Here is a 20,670-nt window from a genome sequence, read left to right on the forward strand (position 1 = left end):
TGCTGTAAAACGATGCATTAAAAAGTTCTTTTTATCTTAATCCCGTTGCATGATAAGGTTCTTTCTCTATCGTTGTATAGCAGAAACCATTATTCATCTTTAGCTCTTAAAACATGATGCTCTAAAACTTAAAAACCCTCAGTTGCTATTTCAGGCTTAGCTCATTGGTGGAGATCAATCCTTTCTACTGTTTCTAAAAAATTTTTTTACATCACTAAGCATGAATCTCATCTGTATCTTTGAGGCAGTCGACCTCAGTTATCGCTGTAGGATTTGAATCTGGAAGCAATCCTCTTTTGACTTTCACAGTATATGACGAACAGGCTATAGCCATTCAGTCGTTGTTCATACAGGTTCAGGAACCTAGCTGCAGAGATTTGTTCCCACTCTTCCACAAGAGCATTAGTGAGGCACCGATGCTGGTGCTGAGATTGTGGCTTACAGAACAAATTAAGATGGCACTGACGATGAACTCTCTTTGGCTGCCCCAGGCTGACCAATCAGATGCTCTCTGGCCTAAACACAGGAAGATGTTTGTATTTAGTTGTGTGTAAACAGGAAAGGAAGGGACCTTTTTGATGACGAAGACAACACGCAGAGATAGAAAATCAAAACATCAACAGCTATTAGGTTTTATCAACTGTCCTCAGCGGTAATGATGCCCATTTAATTCAATGTTAGAGTCAAACACAGTGTTGTTGTCAGGCCCTAAAAAGCTAAACTGAAGCTCTGAGGAAAAGCATTTGGATGCTGCATGACTGTTCAGCAGGAATATTCTCATTAAGCCCACCTCAATTCTACATGTATTCTTGACACAACCTGCACTGCTGTTTGCATTCATGTATTCACTTTTTAAAGCTTTGTGACTTGATTGGGGATGCATACTATGCAGTATGTAGACACAGTGGGAAATGGTAGCATGAAGAGAGGGAGGAGGAAAAAACTGAAATTGTTAAGAGAGATGAAAAGAAAAGGAAATGCCAGAAATACAGCAGACCAAAGAGTTGTTATTTTAATGATGATTGCCCCAGTGAAACCCATTTGATGGGTATCCCAACTCTCATTTAAGCATTTTGTTTGTTGAACTTTCAAAACTTTTGCCTTTAGCAACTCAAGACTTTCATAATACTAATTGGTTGCATTCTAAAAATAGAAATAAAGAAGATGAAAAGCTGCATAGCCTGACTTCACCTCTAAAATGATCTCAGACGTCACCATAATTGTAATGATGTGTCTGTTATGGTGCTGCGTTGCTTGTATACTGTTGCAGTGGTCATAATCCCACTGTACAGTGCAGCATCACAGATAAAGATTATTTTGAGACCCAACCAGAGACCAGGGCAATAGTTTTTATTGTTTCTTCTTGAAAGAAATGTGTTGCAACTGAGGCAGCAGAAGAGTTTCCTCTATGGTCTTCTACGGTGTTTTAGTTGGTGTTTGAAGAATTGTTAATATACTGACTCCGCTGCATATTTGAACATGATTCAAATGGAGCTGCTTCTTCTAGTCAGTCTTCAGGGTTTTTTGTTATCTGCAATCCTGCAGGCTGGCGGTATCAACTAAGAATCTCAGGTTCACTGCTTTATTTCAGCTCATAAGCCGCATAAGTTGAGGTAAGGTGAGGATTATAACGTCATCTAATGTATTTGTAACTTTACATGTGTGTAAGGTGATGAGGGATCAGAGTTATGATGTTAAAAGGTTGTTTGCCTTTTGTGTTCAGTGAAGTGAGGACAAGCAGCTTACCCAGGTGGCCGCTGCTTCTGAATGGTTGCCACACACGACTGGATTATTACAGAAATGTATCATCGTCACCATATATAGAGAAACCTTTAAAGGGTTAAAAGTACCTTCAATCTTCAAATCCATGAAATCAGAAGAAAATCCAATCACTGCAGAGATCCTTTTTAACAGTACCTTTGTTTTTAGTTGGAGATTATTTTCTGTGGCATGTCAGATTTTTTTTTTTTTTAAGCTGCTTAACACTGAGCTATGAAATCACAAAACATAACCAACTCGAGGGATGAATCACTGTTGTCTACACATAACAGATGACAAAGAATAAATTTTTAGGTGCCTTGTTACAAGCAGTCTGTTGTAAAAACACATCATTTGTTCATCTTGATGCATGCTCATCCAGGTAAGTAAATCCCAAAAGTTGATTCTGTTCATCTGGATGCAGCGTTTTCAGTGGGAGAAACATTTCTTCACTCATCCAAGTGACTTCTTCAGTCTCTGCTGACTGCAGGTTTCCCCAATCTTATAAACAGTACATTTGCACAATGACTGAAACCAGGCCACTTAATAAACAATGGGCTTTGAGGTCAGATCCCTTGATCATTAATATGCAAATTGTCATGACCATTGATCAACAACCACTGATCAAAGACCATTGATCCATGGCCATGAGTACCATTCACAGAGAGTTGGGGAATGGTTGCAATCACAGCATTGTAAGATGGCAAAGATGTACCCTTAGGCCCCCTTTAAAAGTTGATGTGTACCGTAAACCTACGCATATGGATCAGTATTAAGGGACTGATCCAGTCAGGTTTGACTCTCATCATCCACTGGATCACAAATTGTGTGTCATCAGCACGCTGCAACACAGAGCGAACACCATCCCCACAGACACAACGGCCAGGGAAGCAGAAGAACATCACGTCAAGAAGGCCCTGAGTAAATGTGGTTATCCAGGCTGGACATTCGTCAAAGCTGGGAAGGCGCCAAAAGAAAGCTCCAGCCGATCCAGGAGAGAAGGACAACCGATACCTAAGCGAAAACCCTTAGTGATCCTGTATGTGTCAGGAGTATCAGAACAGCTGAGATGCATTTTTTCTAAACACCGTGTCTCTGTGGCTTTTAAACCCCAAAACACGCTGTGCTGTTGTTTATCAATGGTCACCTCACCTCACAGCCCATTGTTCATTCAGTGGGCTAGTTTCAGTCATTGTGCAAATGTACAGTTTGTTACCGTTTGCTGCAGGGTCTACCTTACCATATAAAGCACCTTGAGGCGACTTTTGCTGTCATTTGGCGCTGTATAAATAAAACTGAACTGACTAAGGTTGTGGAAACCTGCAGTCGGCTGAGACTAAAGAAGTCACTTGGATGAGTGACGAAACGTTTCTCCCACTGAAAACATTACGTCCAGATGAACAGAATCATCCTTTTGGGACATCATTTATTCCCATTTCTTTAGTTTAAGCTATGAAAAATACCAAAGATAACAGTTGAACAGGCATAAAATAGGATTTTTCCAACAACAAGGAGGCTCCCAAAATGCTGTTAGCTGAAAACTTGGTGCATGGTGTGCAGTGTATCCTCATTAGAAACGGTCTCAGTGGCTGTTATGAAATCATTCTTAATGAAAGGACTGAGAAAAGGCTGAATTACACAAGAACTGGACCGAAATTCACTGAATCCAAAATTTAATGATTTGATACAAATTATCATTAATTTGTATGGGGAATGTCAGGAGATTTTGCTAACTTAAGAAGAACGTTTACCTTAATGCATGGGTTTTATTTTGATTTCAATGTGTGTTTCAACGGTAAGCATCACCATGGGATAACGCTGAGCAAGTTTTGCAGTTCATATGAAATGAAGCTTGGCGTCAGTGTATTGTTTATCCCATATTTTGTCACAACTGAAGTCATTCACGCTAGAAGGAAAGGCTGTAGGCCATGAAGCAGGCCAGTCCAGTTCACTGTACTTCACTGCTGTGTTGTGGTCCACACACAGGCTGGTACGGTATAAATGTAGCCACTCTCTGAGGATGACATCATATTGCAGGATCTTATTAAAGGCCAGGCTATTAAACAAAACCTCACATCCAATATATCCATCTCCTCCCTCCTATTTCCTTCTCTGCTTCCTTCCTCTTATTCCTTCAGTTTCTCTTCAATTTTTCTTTCTGTGCTCTTTCACTCTTCTGTTAATTTGCATTAACCATGTATCCCCATCTCCATTAATCACTGTTCAACTTTATATGTACATGTCATCCTTGCCGCTGCCGTGCATCCCTCTTCTCACCAGCTCTCCCGCGCTTTCATTCATCAGTCTGTTGGCACTGAGACTGCAGACGTAAAAGCAACGTATTGTGTCTTTTGAAATAAATGTGAGAATCACAAATGCGAGTGGAGTCGGTAACAAATCCAGATAAGCTGGGAATAATACAAACCAGCAGCCGTCGTGTTTTCAGTTATTACAGTTGATCATGTGCATTTTAAAATTGTTGCGCAATGCCCGTACAACCGGAAAAACATGCTGCAAGCCGTGCGTTATGGGTGTAGTGTATCCTGTTTTAACACATCACAGCACCTAAGGAAAGAAAATGATTAAAAGCAAAACAAAAAGTGAAACAAAAGAAAGGTGCATGAATTTGGAGTTGTAGTTTGGTCCCAGCCTATCTCTGTCCACGTGTTGTCCCTGTCGGAGACATATCCAAATAGCTATGGATGATCTATAAGTAAATATAACAACAAAAAGTGCATCTATGAGCAAATGTTTGTCTGTCAGTCAGATGTTAGAAAGACAGATGTTAGATAGACCATTAGCTTACTCCAATGGCACCAACTGTTAATGTTGATTGATAAGAGAAAGCTCCAATAAAATGATCGTGTAATTCAGACTGTCTGCTATCATTTACTTACTCATTGAATCTTTTGTTTAAAAAATGGCAGGAAAAAAACACGAGCCCAGGAGACTTAGTGACAGCACAATTACACTGCCCCAAGTATTTTCCACTGCTACACACACACATACACAGTGTTTCTGGTTCAAACTGGAAATAAAGTAAATTGTTGGATGTGCACCATGGTGCCAAGCCAGTGATCAGTTTAATATTTGCTGTAATGTGACACTTTGATTTTCTGTCATGTATGGAGACTCGGGGCAGGGGGTCTATTCTAATGACTTTAGAGAGGAAGAGAGCTAGTGTAGCCGCAGAGAGATAAAAATGGCACAGATATGATATTCCAAGTTTCCTGCATGGACATGGATTAGTAATTCCTGTTTGTGTGAGCGTGTTTGCTTTTTTCCTCAGTGTTCTACCTCAAACCTCTTCTTCTTCTTCTTCTTGGATCAAAGCCTTCTTCTGAGAGCTTGTCCATGACGACCTTCAGTCTTCAGACTTTTAGCTGAAGACTGTCAGTTGAAACTTTACCTGTAACTGTACCTGAACCTGAGCCAGTACTGTTACCCCAGAGGCTGTGAGACATGTAAATATGTATTTATCATCATCATAACAGTTGCCTAACTTCGGTCATCATCATCATCATCATTACATTGGCAGTGTTTGTCATGCTAAAAAATCTGATGATTCTTTTCTACATTTATTCAATTGTAACAATATCCCCGGCACCACAAACGCATCCCAAACCCTGACAGATCCTCCATCGTGTTTTAAAGATGGAGGTAGACGCTCCTTGTGGTACCTCTCTCCTTTCTTCGGACCACGTTGACAGCAATTTTAACTAAAAGTTGCCAATTTGGATCCATCGCTCTACAAGTCTTGTTGCCACAGACTTTCAGTCCAGTTCTTGTGTAATTTGGCAAAACCTCAGCCCTATTCTCCCTGTTTCCCTCAGTTAATAAGGACTTTCTGACAGCCACAGAGACCATTTCTGATGAGGCTTCGGTGAACAGTAGATCAACTTAAAGGGCCAGTTGCTTCTCTTAGGGGCTTTGCTGTTTCCCCCTACTTCTTAAGTAGAATAGAATAGAATAGAATGCCTTTATTGTCAATATACAGTTGTACAATGAGATACAGAGCATCTCCTACTCAGTGCAAACATGAAGGGGGGGCTGTGTTATCGGTGCATGTGTGAGTTCAGGGTGGTTATGGCTTTGGGGAGGGAACTGTTTTTGAGTCTGTGGGTTTTTGTGTTGATGCACCTGTAGCGCTTCTCTGAGGGAAGCAGGCTGAACATGTTGAAACCAGGGTGGGAGCTGTCCTTGATGATGTTTGCTGCTCTGCTGAGACAGCGGGAGGAATAAATGTCCATCAGGGAGGGGAGAGGGCAGCCGATGATCTTCTGTGCTGTCTTGACCACACTCTGAAGCCTCACTCTATCCGCCTTGGTGCAGCTGCCGTACCATACCGTGATGCAGTAGGTTAGCAGGCTCTCAATGGATGAGCAGTAGAAGGTCAGCAGCAGGTTGGAGTTCAGCTTGTACTTCCTGAGGACTCTCAGGGAGTGCAGCCACTGTTGGGCCTTCTTGATGACCGCTGAGATGTTGTCTGTCCAGGAGATGTCAGCAGAGATGAGGACACCAAGGAACCGGAAGGTGTGGACCCTCTCCACACATCCACACACTCCCCGTTGATGTAAACGGGGGCCAAGTCAGTGCTGTGTCTCCTGAAGTCAACAATGAGCTCTTTGGTTTTCTTAGTGTTCAGTGCCAGGTTGTTTTCTGAACACCAGGCTGCCAACTTCAGGACTTCCTCTCTGTACTCTGCCTCGTCTGCCTTCGAGATGAGTCCGACTACCGTGGTGTCATCAGCAAACTTGATGATGAGATTGTTGTTGTGGGTCGTACTGCAGTCGTGGGTGTAGAGAGAATACAGGAGGGGGCTCAGCACACAGCCCTGTGGGGAGCTGGTGCTCAGTGTGCGAGTGGAGGAGAGATGAGGGCCGAGTCTTACAGTTTGGGGCCGGTTTGTGAGAAAGTCCTTTATCCAGGCACATGTGAGAGGAGGGAGGCCAAGAGTGACCAGTTTGGTGATGAGGATGTCCGGGATGATTGTATTAAAGGCTGAGCTGTAGTCCACGAAGAGCATTCGGACGTAGCTCTGCCGCTGCTCTAGGTGACTCAGCACAGCGTGGAGGGCTGTGGCGATGGCGTCTTCTGTGGATCTGTTTGTGCGGTATGCAAACTGGTGGGGGTCGAATTCTGGGGGGAGGTAATCCTTGATGTGCTGAAGGACTAGTCTCTCGAAGCATTTCATGATTACTGGTGTGAGGGCGGTAATCATTCAGGCTGGAGATGGGAGACGTCTTTGGCACTGGGATGATTGTGGCTGATTTTAGACAGGATGGGATGGCTGCCTGATCCAGTGAGAGGTTGAAGAGTCTGGTGAAGATGAGGGTGAGCTGGTGGGCACATGCTCTTAGTACCTTGCCAGGTACTCCGTCTGGACCGGCCACAAGTAGTACTTTACTTGCGGCCGTACAAGTAGCACCGCAAGTCATGTACTTTCAGTATCTGAAAGTACATGACTTTCAGATACTGTTCATGCTGTAGGGAATTTTTAGGCTTTACACTTTTTTATGTTCCATTTTTCCTAACATTTTTTTTTTCATGGACATGCTGCACAACATGCCAAGACATTCCATGTTTTCAGCATATAACCCTTTGGGAATCACCTGTTGGTATGAAAATACAATTTTAATACTAACCTGTGTTAGAAGCAGTTTGACAAACATACAACCAGCATAAAACCAGTGTTATGTCTACACAGCCAGTGTTGTTTAGACACAACACTGGTTTGTCCATACAGTTAGGTGTTTTATGCTCAAATGATGCAGGTCAGTGAGGTCAGTGACGGATACAAGGACTAGAGCAGCGGTCCCCAACCCCCGGGCCTGGGACCAGTACCGGTCCGTGAGTCGTTTGGTACCGGGCCGCGAGAGTTGAGGCTCAGGTGTGAAATGTATAGTTTTCAGGGTTTTTATCGGTTTTCAGCTTTATTTTGTTATCATTTTTATCGTTAACTCTGTTTTCCTTGGTCTTTTCACGTGTGTTATGAATAAATCTTCTTTTTTTTCGGTACCGGTACTAGTTTTATTTTGTTGTATTTATCCGCGACACCTTAAAGGCCGGTCCGTGAAAATATTGTCGGGCATAAACCGGTCGGTGGCGCAAAAAAGGTTGGAGACCGCTGGACTAGAGTGCAAATGAGTGAAAAAGCAGCCAATGTCCAAAGAACCATTTGGAAATCCCTTCAGAACGTCTGGAGGAATATTGCTCTGGGCCATTTGAAAAAAATTATAATAAAGTCCTGCTGCTTGGATAAATAAATAGCTCAAGACATTTGTACTGACATTTAAATGATTGAAATGCAAAAGTATAGAATAAACTGACTGAGTGTAGCAGTAATGGGTTAAAAAGAAAAAAGGTTTAGTTTAGATAAGTTTATGCGTCACTCAGAGGTGTGTGTGTCTGTGGGTGCGTGTGCGTGCGTGTACTTGTCTACGTTAGGTGAAGGTGTGCATAGAGGCCGGTCTGGGTAGCTGGGCGGTGTCAGGATGATGACATTTCTTTGAATGACTCTGGACGAAGGCAAGAAAGGAAGTGATAAAGGAGAAAATCACAGAGGAGGCAGACGCAGACAGAGGCTGTGTGCGGGCTTGTTGTTTGAGCAAACAGAAGAGACTTAACTATAGTGTGCGTGAGTTTTAATGTGTCTGCTATGAAGTTTGTTATTGAAGATCAGAGAAAGGTGGCAGGATGGAGAGACCAAGCAGCTGTCATGTAAGTGTGTGTGTGGTGTTTGGGGTGTGTGTGTTGTGGTTCAGGTGGTTGTGTTGACTCGACATCCCGTCAGGGTTAACAGAGCTGTCTGTCCTTTACTTTCCATTTAGGCAACCTTTTTGGGCTTTGCTGGGATTAAAGTGGCTGATCAATAGTTTCAGTAATCTCACTGGAATTAGATTACAGTCCTGGTTTCTACCTATCCCGGCTCTGCGGTGTTTTATTTGGTGTTGTTTTACTGTAGAACAGCAGAGGCGACTTTAAACAAATCAGTCAAAAGTTTCCTATTTTTTCCTGCTTCCTTTTTTACTTTGTTGAAATAAATAAATAAATTAAATATGTGGATGTTGAATTTCTGTCATCTGTCTTTGGGTTTCTCAGCTATGCAGGATAAAGTTACAAAATCAGCTTTTTCTGCTTTTATTCCAGTTCTCCAGAGATCAGTTCATCCTGGACTGTCCTTCAGAGAAACTTCGCAAGGAGCTCGAGGAAGAACTGAAGATGGACTGCGAGGAGCCGAGAAGTCACGCGTGGTACCACGGATCGATTCCCAGACAGGTAACACTGCTCGCACACAAATCTGAGTCACAAGTCCCTCCTTTTAAAAGCCAGGTTAGAAACTTGTTGAACCAGATTACCTATTATTAGTCTTCCATGCAACACACATGGTGCTTACAGGAAGACTGTTGCGTAAAGAGTGGCCCCTGCAGCAGCGCTGACAGAAAGAAAGGCTTCATTCTGTATGGTGTGTTTATGTGTGTTGTGTGTGCGCGCATATGTGAGAGAGAGATCTTGTGTGTTCCCCTGAAAACCAGCACTGAGATGTAATCTTTTTTAATAAGCTGCTTCCCTTGGCTAAGCTAAACCACCGTTCTAACTTATACAAACATTTGCTTAATTAAAGTCTGAAACTGTGGATGACAGAGAGTGTATGTGTTCGAGAAGAGCGAGCGAGAACCAATAAATGTAACAAGGCAGGGAAATAAAGAGCACTGCATGTGTAAACGGTCAAAGAAATATCGGTTTTTTTTTTAATCATATAATAAATGAAAGTCAAATTTATTTTTAAAGTGCATTTAACAGTGCTTTATAATACTTTATAACACATCCAACAGTTGACACTGGCCAAGGTGCTCTTTAAAAGACAGAATGGATAAAAATAAGTAAAATACATGCTAGTAGGTGGTAAATATAAACAGTCATGGCTTACATAGGCACATATAATGACCATAAGAATCAAAAGCCAATAAATAAATATATGTGTTCAGTCTAGTTTTATCAGTCATTTGAAGGAAATGCTGTTCCACAGTTCAGGGGCAAACACAGAGAGTAGACTGAGCTGGAAGGAGCTAAAACAGGTGAAATATGATCTCTTTTTTTCTTCTTCTTCTTCTTCGGGTGCCTGTGAGGAGCCTACAACTGACTGAGACCCGTGTAAAGTGATTTGCAGTAGTCCAGGAGGAGGAGATTAGGTCATGAATGACAATCTTGAGATCTCTTATGGAAAGAAAAGGCTTAATTTTCTTTCCATAAGAGAAGGCTAATTTTTAACCACCGAGTTACTTTGATAATGGGTCTCATTTTTTCTGTGGTAAATGATAAACAGGGATCAAGCTTGTCAAAAATGTTGTCATTTGACTTGTGCATTGATAGATGCACAAAAACACTGAAAAGTTTTCTGGATTAAAGCTTTATTATTTTGATTTCCCATATAAAGGTTTTAGCGTGAAATGAATGTGATTCTACATGAAACTGTCCCTTAAGCGTCTAGGTCACTAACTGGATAAATTGGAATGGTCCTCGTGTCTTACATAACCATCACTAAGCTCGCAAAGCTGGTACTAGCCTACCATTAAACGTTTGTATTGTAAACAATCACTGTGGGCCACTGTAGGTGTTCGTGTGTGTGTGGGCCGGTTATTATGGGCTCCTAAATCTGTTTGAACAGTCACGTGATGCAGGCTGGGCTTTCTCAGGGGCCAACATCATCTATGAATTTTCAGGTTAGGACATGTCTTAAGGTTAAGGTAAGGGTAACGGTTAGGCATGTAGTTGTTATCGTTAACGGTAAGTCACCAGGAAGTGAGTGAGACAACGTAAAGTCCTCTAATGTCATGGCTGCGTAAAGTTGAGTGTGCCCGTGTGTCACTTATTTCTTTTTGCAGGTTGCAGAAAACCTGGTGCAGCGAGATGGAGACTTCCTGATCCGTGATTCGCTGTCTTTACCAGGAAGTTACGTTCTCACATGCCAATGGCGAAACACTGCTCAGCACTTTAAAATTAACAAGAAGGTACATATGAGCTTCCAGCTACACTGAGGTGAATATTTGACTAGAGTATATAAAAGGTACAATAGCTAGGTCTGTTATTTTGCCTGTCGCCTTCAGGTCGTGATGCTGAATGAAGCTTACTCCAGAGTTGAGTACCGCCTAGACAGAGAAGGGTTCGACAGCATCCCTGCACTCATCAGATACTATGTTGGCAACAGAAAACCTGTCTCACAGGTGGGTTTAGTCACTATTTTTCTTTTAATTAATCTTGCTTCAAAGTTTATTTTATACTGTTATTGTTCTGGTTGGTGGTTTTCCTCATTATAGCACATAAAAGAAAAACCTTTGGTAGTTAATAGTAAGTTGTGTTTAAGTGCTAAGAGTTTCAAGCTTGTGAGATAAATATAGTCGCAGATAAATAAAATATGTTGAGGTTTCTTTAGGTCACCTTATCTGTTCTTCCGCCCACACATTGAAGGTGGTAGGGGCCATCATCTTCCAGCCAATCAACCGGGGGCTGCCGCTGCGCTGCTTAGAGGAAAAGCACGGACTGTCGAGCAGTCACCGGGAGAGGCTGATGTCGCAGGAGAGGCGGAACCAGAAACGCCTCAGCCTCAATATTACCAACGGACACACATACGACAACACACAGGCCATGCACGACAGCACACACTGCCAGGACAATGGCATTGCCCGAGGCAGCCAGCTCAGGTTTGCACTCTAGAAACACACGCAAACACACTAATTAACACCTGAACACTGTAATTCCTCGCTGGCTCTCATAACGTGGTTGTTGTTCCACTGAGCATGTGAGATTTCTTGGATTTGATTAATATAAGCCTATTACTGCAAGTGGATAGTGGGCTACAGACCAAATACCAATCTGTCTGCTGTGTTTGAATAGTAGAGACCCACCTTTGCACAGTCTCCACCTCCACACATCGTTCTGCTTTTAAGGTTTTACTCTTTGCACTGAGCTGTTTACATTCAATCGTTCTGACTGAAGTTCGCACATACACATGTCCCATACACATCATACGTCCTCTGTAAATGAAGAGCTGTTGTCTGTGTGCAATTTCAATGCACACAGACATTAAACAGGGTTCTGTATCTATCTGAGAGAGGTCAGACCAGCTGTGAGGGGATAATAAATACAGAGCTGAGAGTAAAACAGAACACAGAGATGAACAAGAGGATATATGGACAGAGAAAAGGCTTTTTAAAAAGTCAAAGAAGGGATGAAAGGATTAGTGTTTATAACGTGATTTACTTTTTTTTGAATACTAATGGTACCTTTTTATTATTATATTGGAAATATTTGTAAGAGGTTTATCCGATGCCCATGTGTGAGTGGGATGTTTTTATCGCCCTTCCTCCTCTTTCAGGTTGAAGGATCGCTGCGGCAGCCAACCAGCAAGTCTCAATCAAGTCCAGGAGCGGCGACACCCACTCAAGGCGCACCAATCAGAAAGCTTCCTTCCTCTTGGTAAGTAAAAGCTAGGAGGTTCTGAAAAGCTGTGTGACCTTTGAGGAGAGGCTGAAAGTTTTTATTATAATTACACATCTGTATAATAAACACTCAGAGAGAGCTGAGTGTAAAAGCGAAGCTGTCGATTTACCACTCGACCCAAACTCCTCAGCTCTGGTAGAGACCGAAAGAATGAGGTCATGGACACGAGCAGCAGAAAGGAACTTTCTCCAAAGGGCAGCCGTGCTCTCTGTAAGTCAGAGGTCAGCAACCTGCAGCTCACGAGCCACGGATTAGGATTACATCTCTCCAATTAACTCTAAAAAGTTTAATACATAAACTATATGTACTAATTTATGCTCTTCCAATTACATCTGTTATACACTCGCATCCACAGTCACACGTGTCTGCCGGTTGTTTTGGGGGGTTTTTCTCGCCACCGCTCCTCCACATCAAAAGGAGCCCGTTGAGGTGGTTTGAGTGTCTGACAAGGATGCCTCCTAAGTGAGGTGTTTGGGGCATGTTCTGCTGGGAGGATGTCTCAGGGCAGGACGTCCAGACATGCTGCAGAGATGATAAGCTAGAGGGGGTCTGGGGAGAGAGCGGTCTGGGTTTCTCTGCTTAGGCTGCTGCCTCCATGAATCGGTTAAGTGGAAGAAAATGAGATTAATAGATCTTAGTGGCTTGAAGTATTTTGAATCCTTTATTTTTCTCTGTATCTGTTGTATCTAATTTTTACAAACTGATCTAATGTATATGAGACCTCAAAAACAAAAGTGGGAATTCTAATCAACTCAGTGCCTTTTTTAAAAAATTATTTCCTTTCCTCCCCACCTCCACCTCATCTTTTCCTTTTTTTTTGTAACCTTTTTTTTAAATTTATTTCTATTTACCCACTGTCTCATTATCTTCTCTTTCATCTCTTTAACTCCATCTTCTGTAATTTTGTTCCGTCTTCAGGATCCAAACCGCAGCCCCTGCAGACACCTGACTCGCTCCTTCCCAGCCCAAACTCCAAGTCGCCGGTGTTTCGGACAGGCAGCGAGCCACTGCTGAGCCCCTCTTTCCCACGGAAATCAGCAGAGCCTCTAGCAGGTATACAAATATTTTGGTGGAGAAGAACCAGCAGTATACAGATGAGTTTCTTCAGCGATCATTGCGTTTATACAGACGAATCCCTGAAGACTTTTACGTATAGTGGTTCATATAATAGAAAATGGTAAATGGCCTGTATTTGTACAGTGCTTTACTAGTCCCTAAGGACCCCAAAGCGCTTTACACATTCAGTCATTCGCCCATTCACACACATTCACACACTGGTGATGGCAAGCTACATTGTAGCCACAGCCACCCTGGGGCGCACTGACAGAGGCGAGGCTGCCGGACACTGGCGCCACCGGGCCCTCTGACCACCACCAGTAAGCAACGGGTGAAGTGTCTTGCCCAAGGACACAACGACCGAGACTGTCGAAGCCGGGGCTCGAACCAGCAACCTTCCGATTACAAGACGAACTGACAATTCTTGAGCCACGATCGCCCCTAATAGAGTCTATTAAGCCTAACAATTGCAAGACATGTGATACAAATAGGTGTTTGGCTTTATTTGTAGTATTACTGTCCTCTTTATCAGTATTAACTTTTAATGTTAACTGTAAAATAGATTAAAATAGATTTGCTTGGTCATAGTGCATAAAATGTACAGTATAGAGCAGCACTCATGCTAGACACAGAGCTACAAACAGAACAATTGAGAAAAAACTGCAATTAACAAAAGCAGCCTGAGCGCCCACAGCTCTGCCAAGACTAAAAGTTCCCTATACAGGTTGTATAAATCAAGTCCCAAAGGACAAGGATGGCCTGATCCAGGGATTGAGTTTGATATTTTGTTGAGAACATCATGATGATGTCTCCAATTTTTGTTTTGGTATGAATTTATAAAGATTAGATGCAAGATGACAAGTTTGCCCTGCGTCATAATGACGGTTTATGGACAAATCCAAAATGTACTGACTTCTAAATGTTGGTACTTTTCACCTCTTTCTTTATTTTTAATCCTGCAAACAAAACCACTTTATCACTTTGATGGAGGAAAAAATGACAAGAATAGCAATCGAGGATGAAATAAAGTAGCCTTGGTCCAGGCATCTGAACGGTATAGAAATAATGAAGCTAAACAAAGTGGCAGTTTGGACTGATTATCAGGCTAAAAATAACTGTGTGGTGCTTGCTAAGAGCCAATAAAAGCCCACGTGGGGGTTTTAAAATTAATCAGCCGTTGTGCCTTCCTAAGTATGTGGGTGTAATATAATACACTCTCCCGGGCTGCTCCTGCCATTGCTTGAATGTTAGACAATGAATTTTCCTCCTGTTCTGCTGGGGCTCTGTGCTCTAATTCACAATCTGATAATATAGCTGAAATCTGAGTGTGATGCATGCTTTTCATTGTATTTGAATTTAAATAATAATATCTTAAACATGTTAAAAAGTCAGAGGGGTTGTAATATTAGATACTTAAAAACGTTCCAAGTCTTTATATGTATAAAAGCCAAAACAGCTTTTGTGTAACTTTTACGGCACTCGTGTTCCTCCAGGCCAAGCGATCCGGGGCTCTGACAGCCAGCTGTGTCCTAAACCGCCTCCCAAACCCAGCAAGGTTCCTCTGGCTAGGCTGGCTCACTCCTCTTGTCCTCAGGCTAGAGTTCCCTCCTCCAGCTCCTCAAACCTCACAGACACCTCCTGTGTCTCTCCCAGACTGGCTGCACCTCCACAGGAGCCCAGACGTGTAGAAACCCCTGATTCTTCCTGGGCGGGTGGAGGTATCCTTTTATTTTATATATCTTTTTTAAATATATTTATGCAAAGTTATTTGATTATTATTGGATGGTAAACATCTGTTTACATCAATACTGACTTTTATTTTCAAATGCAACATTATAGATGGATGTGTTTGTTATTCCACAGCCACTGCAGGCCCTCCTGTTCCTCCAGTGAAGCCCCTGAAATTGCAACATCTACGGCTGCCTGCAGACTCCTGCTGCTCCTCTGGGTCTCTAGTTTCACCTGCTGATGCTGCTAAGTGTCCCAATTCAGAGACAATAACAGGACAGGGTGAAAGACTGCAGCCCAGCCCTGCAGACCTGAGGTCCTGCAGCCCTCTGGAGTGGGAATCGTCAAACTCTGCTAACCCCATCACAGAGCACAGCCGTGAAGCTCAGCTAACACTCTGCAGCTATGTGGAGAGACTGAAGAGAGAAGGGGAGATGGGGAAAGAGGAGGAGGAGGTGTCAGGAGACAGAAGCTCCTACCATCATGCTATCGCAGCCTTGGAAAACACCAGTGAAGAAGAGGATGAAGATGCAGGGAAAGACGAGGAGAAGGATAAGAGGAGGAAAAAAGAGAGGAGTAGTTTTCAGCGGCCTGTCATAGAGACGGAGTCCATGTTCAGGCCAGCAGAGTTCGACTCGCGACTTCTGCCTCTAGAAAACAAACCACTGGAGATGGCGGTTCTGAAGAGAGCAAAGGAGCTGGTGCTCAGCCACAATCACCACAGCCTAGCCAGACACCTGCTGATGGCTGACTGCCAGGTATACATACACTCTCTCTAAACCTAAATATAACAACCGTAATTTATTTTTCACATGGTTATATCCTCCTCTGCAAAGTCATTATCTTTCGTCTTCCTGATTTTTTTTCTTTTTATAGACTGATTTTCTGGATGCTTTAGAGCTTTTCTTTTTTTAATTAGTTAGTTGGTCGTGACTACTATATATATATATATATATATATATATATATATATATATATATATATATAAAAACAAAAACAAAGGAAGCTTGTTATGAAACAACTACTTAAGTAGAAAGTGAGCAGTGAAAAAGAAGGAAAATAAAAGAATATTTCTATTTTCTGTTGCCTGCGTTGTTGACTGTGAGTAGGGAAGAGGTTAAAGTGGGATTGAGCGTGTGGTGAAACTCTAACATCAGCTGTCGTCGCTCAGCGTGGAGAAAAGAATCACAATTTCTATTGAGGGCTGCAGTGAGTTTCTTTGTGTACAGGCTGTGATCAGCTGATCTGGGCTACTGCTCTGAGGTTTACTGCCCTTTGTGGATTTACACACCTCAATTTAAGATGTAAGCAGATGTTTTATGAGTTGTCCTGTTCCATCCTCTACACTGTTTGTACTGTCTTTATATTAGACAGTATAAAGTTGGTGAAGGTGGAATTTGATGAATAAATCTCAGCATCATTAGCTTAACTTCAAATTCATCTGTGCTGTACCTGATATAATCTAACTCTGACCATGAAACACAGCCACTGTGCACCAGTCACACACTGTTCTTTACTTTTAATCCATCACAGTACAGCAAACTAACCTGTTTTTATCTTCACTACCTGCAGAGGATCTTCATCCAATTCTTAAAAAACAGTCTGCCTCAGTTTGATTAGCAGTAGTTTCGCATTATGATAAAGCGTAATGTGACATGTGCACACATAATATTTGGGTTAAAACATGAGGATTTATATTAAAGCTTTTCCAGTATATCAAATCCCACTGAGCATGCTTACCTTTACATCTAACCTGTTCTTCCTCTCCTGTCCTGTCTTATCTTTCTCCATCTCTGGGTGAGCTCTTTCTTTTCTCTCCTTGTGAAATACAGCAGCTGGACCTTTAACTAGCAACACACTGTGCAACAAACTGCACACAAGCAGTTTGTGTGCTTGCTGATGTTTGTTAAGCTGATAGAATTATTTAAAAAAGATACTCGTTTTGCTCCTCTCACTCTTCGTTCCTCCTTTGTAGCACTTGTGCACACCTGCAGTCGTTCTGGTGTCGTGCCCAAAAAGCACAAAACAAAAAAACTCACCCCAAAACACCAGCCCACTTTAATTCCCGACTATGGTACATGATTTTACCTCTTTCGTCTTTTTATACAACCTCGTGATTAATACACAAACAGAATTGTCTTTCACGTGTTACTGTTTAGGCTCAAATTGGTTTGATGGAGTGACGTAAAAAAAGGTTTGCCTCACACCTCAAAATGCATCAAACCAATAGTAACGAGCCTGTTTTGAAAATGTAAGGAGAAGAAAGTACAGATTTTTATTTAAGAGAGTAAAAATAAAAAGTTGTCAGAAAGATAAATAGTCAAGATACCTGAAAATTCTACTGAAGTACAGAAACGAAGTATTTGTACTTCATTACTTCCCACCTCTGGCAGTAACTGATGGTTTTAGAATTTAGTAAATGTACTAGTGCTGCAAAGACCCGGTATGATTCATTGTTAATAATAACATATCAGAAAGTGCTGCAAACAGCATCACCGTGCTGGGAAAATGAAAACTGACACTGACGCGTGCATTTAATCTGCAGGTAAACATGTTTACTGCTGCTGTGACACACAGATCCTCTCTGTGTGTGTGTGTGTGTGTGTGTGTGTGTGTGTGTGTGTGTGTGTGTGTGTGTGTGTGTGTGTGTGTGTGTGTGTGTGTGTGTGCACTATAGAGAATTAGATTTCCACCCTGCACCTGATGCTGCTGCTGCAGAACAAAAATGATCTTCACGATGCAGAGACACAACCAAATAAAATGTTTTGCCTCATCCAAACACATGCGCTAGGCACATCCAATGAAGCAGGGTGACAAACTATAACAGAAAACTGTTCTAACAGCTACTTGTAAAATTTCTTTTCTTCCCACCAGGTTGCCAGGATACTGGGAGTGACTCCAGAGCTTAAAGGTCAAATGGGCGTGTCCTCCGGTCTGGAGCTGGTGACATTGCCGCACGGTCGTCAGCTGAGGCTGGACCTGATGGAAAGGTAAATACACTGTATTGGTTAGCTCTTTTGGGGTAGTAGCAGACACAATTCAATTCTCTTCTGTTTTGATTGTATAGAACCAAATCACAACAGCAGCCGCCTCAAGGGGCTCTATACTTTAAGATAAAGATCCTACAATAAAACAGTCAAATGACCCAGTACGAGCAAACACTTGGCGACACTGGCAAGCAAAAAGTCCCTTTTAACAGGAAGAAACCTCCAGCAGACTCAAGGAGGACAGCCATGACCAGTTCTGGGTGAGGGGAGGAAGACAGGACAAAGACAAGATGTGGGCGAGAGCCAGAGATTAATAACAACTAATGATTAATTGCAGAGAGGTGTATAAAGACATGGAGAGTGATGAACAAAGCTCAGTGCATCATGAGAAGCCCGCAGCATGACTAAGGGACTAGTTGTTAGAAGTTTGAACTGAAGCTGATATACCACCATTAAACATGGTGGTATATCAGTATATCGTACAGGGGAACCCATCGTGGAACTCGCCCCTCCAGGCAGTGAGGTCTGTAGTTAGACTACTGCACCGCTGGACGATCAGATAAGGAACAAAAGACATTGCTGTTGGGGGCTGTTTGTAATCCACCCATCTCCTCCATCTGTCTCCTAGGCACCACACCATGGCAATAGCTGTTGCTGTGGATATTCTGGGATGTACGGGTAGCGTGGAGGAGCGGGCTTCCACTTTAAATCGCCTCATTCTGGTTGCTATAGAGCTGAAGGACACGGTTGGGGACCTGTTTGCTTTCACAGCCCTGATGAAAGCTCTGGACCTGCCTCAGGTAATGAATGCCTAGCCCTAAACCCTAAGCATAACCCAATCGTAACAATGACACTAAAGCCACATTTTGAGTCTCAAAAATGCCTTCAAACTTGTGGGAACTGGATTTTGGTCCCCATAAATTTAGTAAACTTCCAATTTATGGTCCCCACAATGATATGAATAGACACACACGAATATGACAACTAAAATCTCTCTATCATGTAAAAAAACAAAAAGGAGAGATTTAATTGTAGTTTGAAACTCTTAAAGTTGATGTTTGTTGTTGATGTAGATCAGTCGTTTGGAGGAAACATGGACGACTCTACGAAGGAATTTCACACAGACCGCTATCAGCTACGAGAAAACACTCAAGCCTTTCTACAAGAATCTGTACGAAGGCACCGGTAAGAGGACAAACACAGCCTATAGCCACTGATAACAGCTTAAATATATAATATGTATTATTTCCCAAAAAGAGAAAAGAAATTACATCAAATCATCATTTAGACTTACAGGAAGTGTGAGGCTGTGTTTTTGGGACTCTCTGAAAATGTAGCATCCAGGTTACATGGTCTCCATCTCTGTGTTAGTCAGGGCTGTATTAAGGGTATCGAGGATGTGCATGTCACTTAGAATCCAGACACCACACGACTGACTTCATAGTTTTCATCAACAACCTTTGTTTTTCCTGGTGAAAGTAAGATGATGAGCAGGTCTGGACTGGGACAAAAGATTGCCACGGCATTTTTGCTCCAGGCAGCCCACCTCACTCTCCGCTAGCAACAGCAGCCTCCTGTGACTGTGAGGGTTGTTGTTGAAGCTACTGTTAACGGTACAGCAGCAGCAGCCCGATAACTAAGGTGTCAGCTAATTTGACACATTTTGGTGCATATGTTTTTGCTTTATTTTTATTTTTCTCTCTTAGTTTTGCCCCTAAATCTTTTCACTTTTCTTTGGCCAGCAACCAATTCTTCCACACTTAACTTTAATCTGCATGAACACACAGGGAAGGTAGGGGAAGGGCCGGTTGCCAAGTTGATCGTAGCCTGTATGACTATATCGAAAAGAACAAAATGTATATATTATAACAACAAACATGTCGTGTTCGAAGTCACTTAAATAACCTCGCTTCCCCATTTTAAAGTTCAAATTAAACTTCAGCAGGTCGCCTTGACCACGTCTACATGACTAAATGCATCAAGTTGCTGCCATGTGATTGGCTGATTAGACATTTGTGTAAAGGAGCAGTTGAACAGGTGTGCCTGATACAGTTGCTGGTGAATGTGAGAATTTGGATGATAGCATTACTGTAATTTAAAATATATATATCCTATTGTTCATAAATGAAACATCATCAAATAAATTGAGTATATTTTGTTTCGTCTTTTTAATAAAATACATGGGGTAAGTAGATCCTAAGCATTGTCTTATAAAAGGGTTACTGTTGCTATAAAAAACCCTTTTGTTCAAATTCAGCCAGTAAGGATGAACATTGCATTATTTTTTTTTCTATATTTACAGTTTAAAAAAAGCAAAAGTCAGTGTTTATGTTTTTTATGGCGCTCATAAACTCTACTAACCTCACTCTGCTGCAGCCTCCTCTCCTCCGGTGGTCTGTGTGCCCCTCCTCCTGCCATTCCTCACGCTGATGGAGCGTCCTTCAATTGCACCTGACGGGGTGGAGCTCTGGGAGACCAGCGACCAGGGCTGTGACATCATGCTGCGCCACCTGGAGGCTGCACGCAACGTTGCACGCAATGCGCACGGCTACACTGCCAATGCACAGAAGATCTTACAAGGTAAACACCAGAAGAGTCCACCAAATTCTACCAAAAACGGGCGTTACGTGTTCCTTTAAAA

General features: G+C 42.3%; 1 protein-coding gene across 4 annotated transcripts in view; it reads left to right on the forward strand.

The window, feature by feature from the left end:
* The window catches only part of bcar3 (BCAR3 adaptor protein, NSP family member), an 82,729-nt gene that overhangs the window by 59,964 nt on the left and 2,095 nt on the right, over window positions 1–20,670 (forward strand). For all 4 annotated transcript variants that reach the window (XM_085251755.1, XM_085251757.1, XM_085251756.1 and 1 more), the window contains 12 exons: window positions 8,908–9,036; window positions 10,644–10,769; window positions 10,866–10,982; window positions 11,227–11,459; window positions 12,134–12,234; window positions 13,177–13,311; window positions 14,808–15,032; window positions 15,178–15,800; window positions 17,917–18,032; window positions 18,658–18,829; window positions 19,103–19,214; window positions 20,406–20,609. In XM_085251755.1, the coding sequence (XP_085107881.1) occupies window positions 8,908–9,036; window positions 10,644–10,769; window positions 10,866–10,982; window positions 11,227–11,459; window positions 12,134–12,234; window positions 13,177–13,311; window positions 14,808–15,032; window positions 15,178–15,800; window positions 17,917–18,032; window positions 18,658–18,829; window positions 19,103–19,214; window positions 20,406–20,609 (2,293 nt within the window). The remainder of the gene's footprint in view (window positions 1–8,907; window positions 9,037–10,643; window positions 10,770–10,865; window positions 10,983–11,226; window positions 11,460–12,133; window positions 12,235–13,176; window positions 13,312–14,807; window positions 15,033–15,177; window positions 15,801–17,916; window positions 18,033–18,657; window positions 18,830–19,102; window positions 19,215–20,405; window positions 20,610–20,670) is intronic.

This window comes from Mchenga conophoros, linkage group LG17 (assembly GCF_057382185.1).
Source record: "Mchenga conophoros isolate Kocher_MC1m ecotype Shallow Benthic linkage group LG17, M_conophoros_male_GT1.1, whole genome shotgun sequence".
Taxonomy (NCBI): Eukaryota; Metazoa; Chordata; class Actinopteri; order Cichliformes; family Cichlidae; genus Mchenga; species Mchenga conophoros.